The sequence below is a fragment of the Grampus griseus genome (assembly GCF_964374135.1).
Source record: "Grampus griseus genome assembly, chromosome: 2".
Lineage (NCBI taxonomy): Eukaryota > Metazoa > Chordata > Mammalia > Artiodactyla > Delphinidae > Grampus > Grampus griseus.
Window position 1 is genome coordinate 163,862,683 of NC_139018.1, and position 13,461 is coordinate 163,876,143.

General features: G+C 36.4%; 1 protein-coding gene across 1 annotated transcript; it reads left to right on the forward strand.

Annotated features, from left to right (window-relative positions):
• Positions 1–8,752: 8,752 nt before the first annotated feature.
• On the forward strand, positions 8,753–12,714 carry COMMD3 (COMM domain containing 3). Its single transcript, XM_082647235.1, has 8 exons — positions 8,753–8,907; positions 10,235–10,346; positions 10,452–10,515; positions 10,608–10,642; positions 11,003–11,063; positions 11,159–11,215; positions 11,308–11,367; positions 12,350–12,714. Exons 1-8 carry the CDS (start codon positions 8,769–8,771, stop codon positions 12,407–12,409), a joined length of 588 nt encoding a protein of 195 aa, XP_082503361.1. The 5' UTR covers positions 8,753–8,768; the 3' UTR covers positions 12,410–12,714.
• Positions 12,715–13,461: the final 747 nt, after the last annotated feature.

The following is a 13,461-nucleotide window of genomic DNA, read 5'->3' on the forward strand; positions in this document are numbered from 1 at the left end:
AAATCTGAATGGAAAAAATCTATGCCAGTGAAAACCAAATTCAAAATTACATAATCACATTATTTGGTTATAATTGCATGCATGGAGCACATGCTAAGGCTGGGCTCTGAATGCTTTGCACATACTTAGGCTCTGAACGCTTTTCAAGAGCCATATGAAAGAGATGCCATTATTACTTCCATCATACATTTGAGAAAAATGAGAAGAGAAAATAAGGTCAAGAACTAGAAGCAGGTAGGAAAGGAATTTAAACCCAATTTTCTCTGACTCCATGTTCTGTACTGCCTTCATTCATTCAATAAATATTATTGACTGTCTGTCATGTACCTGGTACTCGTCTAATAAAAGGACTCTTTTTAAGGACAGCAAAGTAAAAAAGTAAAGAAGTAACAACCATAAAGGTTTAAATTCCATGAGCTTCAGTATACTTTAAGAAGGCATTGTAACTTATTTATATAATTTCATAGTGATCTTTACAATTAAGATAAAAATAAACTTTTAAAGCAGAGTTATGAAAATCTCCCTATTTATCCAGAATATATCTCTGGATAAGTACTCCACAAAAGATTTTTTTTATTCCTTTTCAATAAATCTTTTTATCCTAATCAAGTATATTATTTGAAAAATTGACATTCCACTTGAAACTGGAGATAAATTCTAATCCTAAATTTTCCATTTAAACTCTTACATTTCCAAAATATTATTCATATAATTATTCAGATATCCTAAAGGAAAAAAAAAGAGTAACAACTATTTTCATTCAAAGAATGGCACGATATTATTCTAATACACAAAGTAGCATTATCTACTCTTCAATTATTGTATTTAGCTGGAATGATCAAATGATTATTTAAACTTTTTGCATAATGTAAAACTATGTCTGAGATTCTGATAACATCTCAGTGAAAGGTTTTCTTTTTCTTTATCATCTTAGGAATTATGTCGAGTGTGTTCAAATCTAACCAAGTCTTTCTCTTTACACTATTTTCTAAAACTTTAATAAAATAAAGGGCAGCTAAGAAAAAAAGCTTAAGACAAACACAATTAGATTGTCTTTATGCCATTTATGTCAATGGACAGATACTTAAGGCATAGCTAAAGGTTTAAGTCTGTTACTTTATGACGTATGCTCCCTGCTACCCTGGCCATTACTTGACAGGATGTTTGCTTGCAAAATGACTATTTTCCTATAGTCACTCTTGATTTTAATATAACAGACTATCATTATGACTCAACTTGAACATTAGTCATCATAGAATGTCATAGTCTCTACAGACAAATATTGATCAGAGCAACTTTTAGAAACAGAATAAAAGCAAAATGAAATTTAAATGAATAAAAAAGTATTAGTTTGAAAATGCTTTTAGGTTTCTAAAAACACATTAATCATTGGTTAAAATATCTCACAAGCCTCTGAACTTTAGATTTTTATTAATGTCCACCTTGTTACAAAATTAAGGCAACCTTCAAAGCCACAACATACATAGTAGAATATTATTTTCCTTCTATTATAATTGGCAAATGTAAAATCAATATTTCCATTTTACACTGTTGAAGGAAAGAGTCCTTTGTAGAGTGAATATTCTCTATAGAAATTTATAAAACAAAATATGTATCTCTTTATTGACACCACTGGTCTTATAAAACAATTCTTCCTTTCAATTCACAAATATTTTAATTCAATTACTATTTTTAAAAAAACAAGTTTTCTTAACTCTCTACTACTCACCTATATATTGTAGTTGGGCCTCACTAAAAATCTTCTGTCACCTTCAGATTTTAAGAAAAGCATATAAAAATTCAGAGTTTCCTTAGGCCTCATTTGGCCATGTATTACCATCTACATTATTATTCTTTACCAAATTTCTCCTCATTTCTCGGTCTATAATTTATAGAGCACTGCAAGTCAAATAAAAGTTGCCAATTATCTGATTAATTTTGATTTAGAATACTGTTGCTCCAAATGATCCAGGACTATTTACTTTAGCACAAAATAAAAAGTTGAGTAATTACCCAGATACTAGTAACTCAAGTCCAAGTTTCTAATAACATGGACTAAATTGCCCATATTAATACAACTCTCCCTTTCACCCTGTTGCCAGTCATTATTTTCTTGGTATTTTATGACATTAAAATGATTTTATAAATCTTGCTCCCCATTCCTTTCCATAAAGTACAGATTAGAATGCTTACAAAAAGGAATGTAATTTTGAAAATTACACTTGAAAGAGTTAGAACAACTGTGGTTATTTATGTTTTAAACTTAATGAAAACAATCAAACACTTAGGGAGAAAAAAATGGAAATTTTCATCTATTTCATAGGCACTTGTTTTCACAACAGTCTAGAAAATTACTTTCTGAGCATTTACCATGGTGTAAAAATCAGTTATGTATAAACGATTTATTTTCTTACCAGAGGCGAGGGGGTTGTAGGGGGGATGAATGCAACAGGTGAGGGAGATTAAGAGATACAAACTGCCAGTTATAAAATAAACGAATCACCAGGATGTAAGGTACAGCATAGGAAATATAGTCAATAATATTGTAATAACTTTGTATGGGGACAGATGGTAACAAGAGTTATCATGGTGATCATTTTATAATGTATAAAAATATCGAATCACTATGCTGTACACCTGAAACTAATATAATATTGTAAGTCAATTATACTTTAATTAAAAATAAATTAATAAAGTATTTTCTGAATAGTTCTATATATGCAAAAAATATGTGAGAGAATTGAACACAATTATTCTAAGGATTTTTTTAAAGTATTGTTAGACTGAACTTTGCATAAAATTGTTTCAAGTCTATGTTTTATTTTGACAAGGGACATAAAAATATGTACTCTCTTGAAAACACCATTCAAAACAACCATAATTAAAATGTTAAATTCTTAACCAGTATTATCTAAAATATCATATGTTTCAAAATATTAAAACTTTCACCTAAGCCTTTCTTTACAAAGTAATCTCTCTTAATATATTAATTTTGGTTTAAATGTTTACTTTAAATGAGTTAAAAGCACATTTTGTATAGTTTCTTTAGTGTTGGCAATGTATTTAATTCAGATCATGCATTCTTATATATATAACTTCTCTTCTGAAATAATTCATTTGATAAATGATGGTCAAATCTTTCATTTTATAAGCAAGTATAGATTATTGTTACCTGAGTTTAGTATATAAAATACTTTTATTTTTTGTTTCCTCTTTTTTTAAATTATACTCCTTTAAACAAAATAAATATGAATACTTATACATTACTTAAATTTCAAATTTTAATATATAAAAAGCATGCTCTCAAAATACAAACTTTTAAAAAATGTTGGCTTTAGACAATAATATTCCATTGACTAGGCCCATTTGTTCCTTTTTGTTGTTGTTGTTGGAATTCATGGATCTGGTCAAAACTTCAGTTTCTAAGGTATGAGAAAATACAGTGTTAGAATAAAGTCCAAAACCAGGACCAAAAAGGAAGGGAATCTCTTAGATATTTTCTGTTGTTATAGTCTAAATGTAAGCCATGTTAAAACTGGTTAGGTTCTGGACATGACAGATGATCTTCTGGTCCATTTTGAGCATGACTGTGAGGCTTAGTTAAATTCAGTGGAGCTAAGAGAATCTTGGTGTAATGGACTGTGTCAGAGAAAATAAACAGTAAATAAGTTTTCTGTAACATTTCTTCTCTGGAAGGGAAAAACTTTCCTCCCTCCCTCCCTCCTTTCCTTCCTTCCTTCAAAAAATATTCAATCTCTCTCTCTCCCTCTCTCTCTAAAAATGTAAAATAACAATTTAAAGGACAGTCTGCATGCATATGGAAGAATTAATCAGATATATTTATCAAAGTAAATTTGTTTCAACATGTCCATGCTTCACTTTCATTCTCTTCTAGCTAACCCATGGGTCATTCTGGCTGATCCCAGATCAATGAAGTAGGAAATTGAAGCGGTGATCTTTATAAGTGAAGTAGAGAATAAAACCAACCTGTTGTTGAGGGGGAAACTGTTTATTATCTAAATTCTCTATTTGACAGACTTTATTGGATGGTTGGCCAGCTCCTAATTTTCATATCACTTCACTGGTGACTTAAGGAGTAAACTTACTTTTTATAATCCATACAAAAGATAAGTACATTGTAATAATTTAAAAGTAAATAGTTTCCATTTGTCCATGTAGAGAAATTCTAAGACACACAATTCAACCTGTTCTTTTCTCATTAAATATACTGTGGAGTATGATTGCCTTCCTTGTTTCTAATTTCTTTACCTTTAAATTAAAATTTGCCTTCATCTCTTGCCAAACTGCATGTTAAAAATTTTATTTCCTTTTAAGAAACCAATTCCTCATTTCTTCCTAGCTGAAGACTTCACAATTTTAGTCAGTACTACTCAGATATTCCCATGTGACATTAGTTGCTTGGCTTCAAAATAAGGGATCAAACTTCCTAAAGGAAACCCTGAAGAGCAGACCTGACTTTTCCAATATGTAGAAAATCCTTTCAAACCCATAGACTGCTTAGATACAAAGATTTAATATTAAAAATTATCATTTGATACTTATGTACATTCTTTTAATATTACAGAATTATTTCATTCTGACTCAAGTAGCTAACAAAATCAAGGCAGGACACTCTTGATGATAGCTCCCAAATCTCACTTTAAAAATTCAAGAGTATTCTCCTTTTTAAACATCCTGACTATAGAATTTCCTATTTGCAAAGTTTGACAAAATTATAGTTTCTTAATTTCAAAGGAAATGCTTTGATATTTATCTTTTTAAGAAACTCAGTTTCTTAGTAGCATGATAATTAACCTGTTACAACTTAGATTTGAAATATTTATCATATACCACATTTTGAAGTTTTATATTTGATATTTTCCTGATGCAACTATCTGAAAAAGGAAATTTAAAAAATAGTACTAAATGATGAAACTACTACTTAAATAGAAGTTGTGCTAATTAGTCTAAATGTCTTGAATAAAAGTTTTGGGGGAAAAATTCAAAACGCTTGTGCAAAACCATAAGCATGAATTTTGTAGTACTTTAGAGAACATTGTATCATTGATTTTCATTCCTATGGTTCCAACTTCTTTAATGTGACTAGCATTTCACTTTTTCTCACATATTAAGGCACTAGCTCCATTGAAATAAATTTGAGTTTTATCAAAAAATCCTCATATACAAGATAGGCTATATGAATAAGGGAGGGAAAAGGTTGTATTTGCCTATATTAATTACTGTAGCAATGACCATTTATAAATTATTAGAGATTGGACTAAATGCTTAATTTGAAAATTAAACCTTTGTTGTTCCCTCTGAATGCTTGATGTGGTCTTTTGAAAACATGTGACACAAGACTCAATTTGAAACCACTGAACTCTGTAGTCATAAATGTGCAAAAACTTGACCATTCGAATTCCAAGACCCAATCTATGCCTTGCCAAGTTAAGATATTTAATAAAAGAATGTGTATAGATTTTATAAACTTCACTGAAATAGTTTTGACCTATACTTTCAAATACCGTATGTTAATTCAGTTAAGCATTCCTCCCAAGTGTCCATTTGTGGTTAAAGTAGCTTTAAAATAATAAATTCTATTTTTATTAATATTTATCTCAAGGCTTTAAGATCACTAACCACCAAAGAATCCCCGTGAGGGGGCAGAGAGAAGATGTTTCGTGTGTCTAGGTAATATTTAAGCATTTTAAACTTTCTTCTTTCTGGAAAGTGAGCAGGTATTCCACGTGCAGGGGTGGAATAGAACCCCGCAAGAACATAGTATGTATGCCAGTAAAAACTTTTGGATGCATGGGCATTTAAGCATATTGGCTTTTTTTTTTTTCCTCCCCATGGGTATTCAAGGAACTCTTCAATCTAAAGTAATACTTTCCCTCAGCTTCCTCGGCACAAAAGCAAAAGTACTTATACAGTCTAAAAAATAAATACTAGAAATAAAAACAATTGCAACCAACAAATATACCAATGAGGCCTTTGGGAAAAGCTGACCACATAGATCCTGTAAATGCCCCAGCACATTTAAATTGTACTCATGGTGCAGAGGCCAATATTAAATTGTTTTCTAAAAAAGAAAAAGTTAACTAACCAGCTCAAAGGATACAATGTATTTTAAAACATTCTAAAAACATTTAAAAATACTTTCTCATCCTTTGAATAATTTGTACATTCTCAAAAAGAAAAACAAATTTAGCAGCATTATCTATCTTAAATTTGCAGTTTAAAAGGAAAAATACATTATTAACACGAAGATCATTGAACATCTATTTTGCTGTTTTCAGCTGCACATAATTGTTATTTTAAAAGGCTCTTTCAGGGCAAATTTAGTCGATTGGCTTTAAGGCTGCAGAATTGTTTTAAGTCTAGTGAAAGTTCCAATGCTGTTTTCAGTGATCAAAGCAAAAATTTTTAATAGTTTTTCCCCCATAGTTTCAGAATGTTTTCATACCTAGTTTTTCTAATAATATAGAATATATTGATTTTATTGCTGCAACAGAGTCTACATCTGTGTAATCATGCCTTTTAATAATTATACTTCAATGTATTTCAATGGCTTACTTGTCAAAGAAATACATGTATTATCTACATTTAAACAAATACTTAATCCTGTGCCTCCTACAAAGGGAGTTGAAATAAATGTAGCTACAGGAGAAAAATTCAGTTTTTCTAGTATCAGAAAACATTATGGTGAAAATTTTTGTGTGAGCTGGAAATATACCCATCACTTGGGCCTAACACATAAACACATTTAGGTAGAAGACGACAAATGCCTTGTAAGAGAAAGGACTTATATATGTACAGGAGAGTAACATGACAGCTATTACAGAAACAATTCTTGTGAATTTCCTAACTTTTACACCCAGGAAGTCACATTTAATTGAATTACTTTCCTCTTTTAAAACAGCATTTAAAAATCTATGCTCAAGCATTATTGCTTTCCTTTTTGACACTAAATTGAGTATGATTACAGTTATCAACTCAAATTCTATTAGAGTATTAACAATCAATATTATGCAAGGTCATAAAATATGTAACAGATGTAATGAGCTTGGGTGTTGTTAATATTGTTTAACTTTTACACAACTCTGCCCTGTAAAATATCCCTTATGCAAATCAGATATCTGGACATTTTTCAACTGACGTTTTACTACTGAGGAGAAACAAGGAGTTTAGAAAGAAAATGAGAGATGGGAAGAAAAGATGAACATGATTAATAGGTGTTTGTTTCATAAAGACTCTAGGGAGACTTTCAAATCCTTCACTGCTCCTATATGCTCACCGAAGTGGAGAGCTAGTTCACATGCCTTTCAAAGCCTTCAAAGGAGAACTTGAGTAGTTACTCAATCTTTACTGATGCTAAATTATTCCATTTGCGTCCTGTTGTTGTGAAATCAGGTGTTCTTTATGCACTGGTGCAAGGTTAAATGTTGACTGTATTCGTTAGAAACTTTTTTTTCAAATAAACACCTAAATTATGCCTCAAAAAGTGTTTCATGGTGAGTCTGTTTCAAATAATGCCTCCTAAGAGGCATTATTTGAAAGACTAAAACATCTTTCTCGTTCTTTATTCCGCCCCTCCACCCGGAAAGAACTGCACTTTGAGTTTCCTTTTTAAATTCTTTTGATCAAAAAATGCATAATCTACTTTGATGCAGTTTTTTGTTTTGTTTTAAGAATCACTCTTGTTCTCCAAATTCGTATAACTATAAAGGGGAAGTTAAACTTTATACAATATTTGAACCTTTAAAATGATGGGTATTCACTTCTGATAAAGATTTTGCCATTCTTAACTATTTACTAAGTTTTTAGTAAATAGTTTTTAGTTTTGCCATTTTACTAAGATAACTATTTGATAAAAATATGATAGCTTGACTAATTAAAACAGGACCCATAGATGCTGTGAGCACAGTAGCACAAAATTTTTATCAGTTTGCTTTTGAAAGGTGTTTATTTGTAGCTGCATCTAAAATTTTTAATAATTCTGTCCAATATGTTCGTGAATAAGATATTAATCCCTTAACTGTCGAAGTACAGCACCTACACACGCGCACTATATGTATACATGTGTACACACACACACACACACACACACACACACCACGCAGGAAGGAATCAATTGCCGTATTCCAGGAATGACAATGAAAGAGGAAAAATAAGCAAGAATTATAATTAGACGTCTACAGTCTCATTCACAGAAGGGCAGTGCTTGGGGGTTAAGCTGTTGAGTTAAAAAAAAGTCCCCAACCAAAAACCAACCAGTTGCCTCCGATTGGAGCTTCCCGCAGGCTTTCGCGCTGAGCGAGGAGTGGGGAAGGCGTAGTTCTCGGGGCCGGTGGGGGCCGGGATCCCGTCACCATCACCACCTCCCGAGGGGTCTTTCGGGAGCGCTCCCGCGGGCCCCGCAGGAGCCGGTGACAGTCCTAGGTGAGCGCCGAGAGCAGAGAAAGCGCCGAGCGCGTCCACAAAGAGCCCGGGCCGCCCCTCGCGCTAAGGCGCGGCGGCCCTAGCGGCGGGCGCAGAAGGAAGGACTGGACGGAAGCGGCGGCGGCGGCTGGCGGGTGGCCGGGGTCGCGGGCCGGGGAGCGGCCCGGGAGGCCGGCGGGGAGCCCACGGGTTGGGAGGCCCGCAGCCCGCGCCGCCGCCGCCGCCGCCTCCGCCGCCGCCCCAGCCGCGTGCGCGCGCGGCCGCATCAGCTGAGCGCGCGGCGCGTGTCACGTGGTGCGCGTGTCGAAGGTCACGGCGCGCTCACAATGGAGCTCTCGGAGTATGTGCAGAAAGGCTTCCAGATGCTGGCCGATCCCGGCTCCTTCGACTCCAACGCCTTCACGCTTCTCCTCCGGGCGGCTTTCCAGAGCCTGCTGGACGCCCAGGCGGACGAGGCCGTGTTAGGTAAGCCGCTGGGCTCTGAGCTGGATCGGCCTGGGTGGAGGGGCGCTCGGAGAAGAGGAGCGAGATGGAGCGAGAAGGGGAAAGCCCCGGGAAGAGGAAGTCTCCGGGGTTTGCCCTTCGCTCCGGACGGAGTGTGGGGATGTGGCTCTGCCAGAACCCACATCGGACCCTGAGCATTGTTCTCTCCCCAGTTGGCACCTGCACACAGCCAGCTACACGTTCCTGGCCTGATTTCCCCTCCCAGGCTCTTTGTTCCTTTGTAAAGCCGGTGTTCAAGTCTTGTTTGTGGCCTAAACATCTAAGGTTTTCAGCCTGGTCTGGGGCAAAGGCTGTTTGACACTTGGACTTCATCAGGGCAGCTCCCTGCAATTCAAGCTTTCAGTGCTAGGTTGACGAAGGTTTTAAAGGGTCTGCTTCCAAAGTAATTACTACGTCAAATAGTGTTGACATTTTTCATCTTAGAGAATACCTCAAGATCCTCTGATCATTCCAACACTCTAGTTCAATATGTTTTGCACAGGTTCCACGCCTAGACCCTTAAAATATGGTGCATAATGTTTTGTTCTGCACTAGTTATCAGGAGGCGAGTCTCTTGTAAGTGGTCGGGTCAGTGATTGCGGAGTGCGGTGTCAGTATGGATGGAGGCATATTTTAAGACAGATCGCTATTACATGATTTTCTTAAATATAAATATCTCAACAATTCAAATTTTTTTCCTGTAGTTTCACGAGCTAAACACGTGTACAAAAAGTATGAAAGTGGAAGTTCTTTAAACGAAAATAGTAACCGCCACCTGGTTAATCTCAAAAAAAAAAAAAAAAAGAAAGGATGGCTGTCGAAACCTGAAAATATTTTGAAAATTGTATTTTATATTCTGAACTCGTTCCCTCTCCCCCACCTCCATGTGTTAATGTCCATGGAGCCAGTTAGCATAAAATTAATCTTTAGAAGGAAAGTTTATTCATTCTTAAATTTACACCATATAAAATATTTATCTTCTTATTTTCCTCGGAATTTACTCCAGCTTTAGAGTGACCACTGTATATTTTACTCTAGGACTATGTTTTTTAAAAAATAAGAGTATTAAGGTAAAGTAAAAGAAGGTAATTTGACCAGGTAATTGCATAATTATTGATGTGTGATCTTTATTGTTTTGCCATTGACCATGTTGCACATCTCATTTACTTATAATTTCCAGTCCTTATAGTTGAATTCTTCTTGTTATCTTGTTAGAGAGGGTTCTTTACCCAAATTAAAATCCCTTTTTAGAAACAGGACTATAAAGAATTTATTGTCACAGGCATCACTGGCAATTAATTTATTTTAGATCACCCAGACTTGAAACATATCGATCCAGTGGTTTTAAAACATTGTCATGCAGCAGCTGCAACTTACATACTGGAGGCTGGAAAGCAAAGAGCTGACAAATCAACTCTAAGGTACAGGATTTATTTAAATATCCATTTGTTTTCAAATAGTACCTTTATGATTCCAATTTCAGTTTTTAAAATGGAGACTAAACTTAGGCTTTTTTTTTTCTTTAGCACTTATCTAGAAGACTGTAAATTTGACAGCGAGAGAATAGAATTGTTTTGCACGGAATATCAGGTTACTTACTTAAATTTTTAAAAATTAACAATTACTATTTTTCTTCTACTCTGTTTGCAAAGACATATTTTCTTTCTTTTTTTTCCTCCCAGAATAATAGGAATTCCCTAGAAATCCTACTGGGAAGGTAGGTCCTGTATAAGGTGTCAAGCTGAGCTACTTTTTACTTGCAGGTATGAATGGAGAGTGTTGGTGTGAAACAAAACAGGACAAAAAAACGGGATCTAGACCAAAAGAAAAGGGGCTAAAGGGCAAGTGAAACAATTGCAGTTAAGCTAATGTTTTTAAAGATAAAGCTTATGGAGATAATTTTTAAAATGCTCTTTACTCTTCAGAACTTGAAAATAAAGTTTAACAATGTTTTAAATTCAGAATGGATTAAAATAGTGTGTGTGGTGGGGAGGTGATAGACACCATTGTTGGTGAAGATAAATACTAAAAGTTTTCCTGTAGCTATTATGTACAAAATTATCATTGTATCTTTCAGTATAGGCAGATCTTTCCCTCATATAACTGATGTTTCTTGGCATTTGGAATATCAGATAAAGGTAAAGTTTAACAAACTGTTTTCTAGGGGAACTTAGGGAACTTTTTTAAAAAAGTAAGAGTTAAAGACTGAAATCAATGTGTTGTGTTGTTTTAGACCAATCAACTTGATAAGATGTACAGACCTGCATATTTGGTGACCTTAAATGTAGAGGTATTTATACATAAGCCCTGTCTAAAAATTAAATGTGTAATGAAATTTAAAATTTCCTTGATTTAAATAAACAGCATTTTTTTCTTCCCTAGAACACTGATTCCCGATCCCACCCAGAGATTAGTTTTAGTTGCAACATGGAACAATTACAGGTACAGTATTAGGATCTGTGAATATGCCTACCTTTTTACAGATTTTTAATTGAGAATTATGCCTATGTAAAGTTCAAAAGAAAATTAACCATCTGTCAGTAGATAATGAAGGTTGGTTAAGGATTTAATGGTGAGGGGGCTTCAAAAGCAATATTTTAACGTAGGCTTCGCTTTTGAAATTACGATGTTACTAACAGAATTGGTCTGCATTTGCTGTTCCCTCCAATTAAAATAAACTTGTGTAGTGTTGAGTGTAAATTCCTTCTATTTGTGATAAGTGTGAGCCAATAGGACAAAGCAAAAGGAAGAGCTTGGCTTTGAAAATGTCTTCTTTGCTTTCAGAAATTGAATTAAACTCTCAAAACATGATTTTTAAACAGTAGTTGTAAATGACTTTTTATAAAGGAGCAAGTATACAAAAATTCTAAAACTGTTTATATTGCCAGTGTAAGACTGGGGAAATTAAAAATTACATTGATTAATGGACATGACAACGAATTTATTTCTTACCACTTAAAAAAATGAAGGTCATTGCTTGAAATTTTGATGAGATTGAATTTTTCAAAAGGGATCTCCTGCAGAGTCGTTTTAATGTAACCATTAATCAAACTTTAAACTTTTAAAAGATGTGAATACAGCATAATCTTTGTTAGATAACTTGAGAAATTTTAATTTTGATATACTTCGCCTGTTCAGAGGATTCAGTTAGAAACTATATCTCACATCTGAGGGCAAGCAGCCCATTTGAAGATGAGATATTTTAGAGGAAAACTTTCTATTGACCTTCTTTTAATTTTTTACATCTTTTATATTTTAGAAGAAAACCTTCTTTTGATAGTGGTTTGTCAAAGGTTTAAAATCTTTGTGAATTTTAAACTTGTTTAGAAAGTGTCCCCCGACTTTTTTCTTGCATCTTTCTCAAAGTTGGATACTTCTTTCTTGTGTTTTTATCCTAAAAACGATTCATCATACACATCTTCAGGACTTAGTAGGGAAACTTAAAGATGCTTCGAAAAGCCTGGAAAGAGCAACTCAGTTGTAATTTGGGGAAGTTAACGATCTGCCCCGGTCTAGAGGAAGACCAGGAACGCCTTGCCTCCGCCGAACCATCGTTTCTGCGAGCTGGATGTCTTCCTTTTCAGGAGAACAAATTTTTTCTTTTGGATTTGTGTCACTCATCAATTTTGACACTTTTTCTTTTACACTTGTGAAAGGGTTAAGAGGGAAAGTCTGCCTAAGTATTTGAATCATCTTTAGTATTATCTGTACACTGATCATATTTGATCTTTTCCAAGTCTTCCAAAAGGAAGCAGACAGTATTATATTCTGAATAAATAAATTGTTCCCACTAAAGAGTGCTGAGAGTTTGTTTGGATTTGAGTTTGTTAATTATTACTTTGAAAACGCAGACACGATTGGCGTTAACTTTTAACGATCGCCTCTTCTCAGGATTAAAGTTAAGCGTAGGGGGAAAGGATGCGATCTTCGGGGTTGCCTTAAGACCCCAGCTTCGGGACGTGGGGAAAGGGCGCGGTCGCCCCGCGCCGGGAGCTGGCCCGTCCCGTTACCTGTGCCCGAGGGCTCGCCCGCAGCCCGACCCTCGCCCGTGGGGCTCCGGAGGCCCGGCCCGGCCGGCCGGCCCCGCGCGGAGCTCCTGCCCGGAGCGAGCGGCTGCCCGCGCGCGCCCCGCCTCGGCCACTGGCGGGCGGGGAAGGGGGCCGGCGCGGCCGCGGGAAGACTGGGGCGGGCGCTGTTGTTTCCGCGAGCCCAACTCGGTCGCAGGTTCCGCGCCGCGGCGCCGGAGTCTGGGCCGCAGCCCGTGGGGCCGAGCGGGGGGCGGCGGCCGGGCGATCTCCTCGGCTGGAGCCCGCGGACGTGTGCACCGCGGGCGGAGGCGGGCGGCGGCAAGAAAGAAATAACGGGGGGTGGGGTGGGCTGGGCTGAACTGCTTGCGGGGCCGGAGCGATGCCCGCGCCGAGAGCAGGGTGGCGCGTGTGGCGCTGTGGAGAAATGTCTCCGCAGCCGCGCCAGCGCCGCCGCCGCGCCGAGCGAGGGGGAGGGGGCCGGGTCGCGCTGCTCCGAGGGGAGGGGGCG

Bases quoted from the DNA above. Each gene is read 5' to 3' on its own strand.
- COMMD3 (XM_082647235.1), top strand. From the start codon at position 8,769: ATGGAGCTCTCGGAGTATGTGCAGAAAGGCTTCCAGATGCTGGCCGAT. The intron at 8,908-10,234 runs GTAAGCCGCTGG...AATTTATTTTAG, and splicing joins GGCGGACGAGGCCGTGTTAG to ATCACCCAGACTTGAAACAT. The intron at 10,516-10,607 runs GTTACTTACTTA...TTTTCCTCCCAG, and splicing joins TGTTTTGCACGGAATATCAG to AATAATAGGAATTCCCTAGA.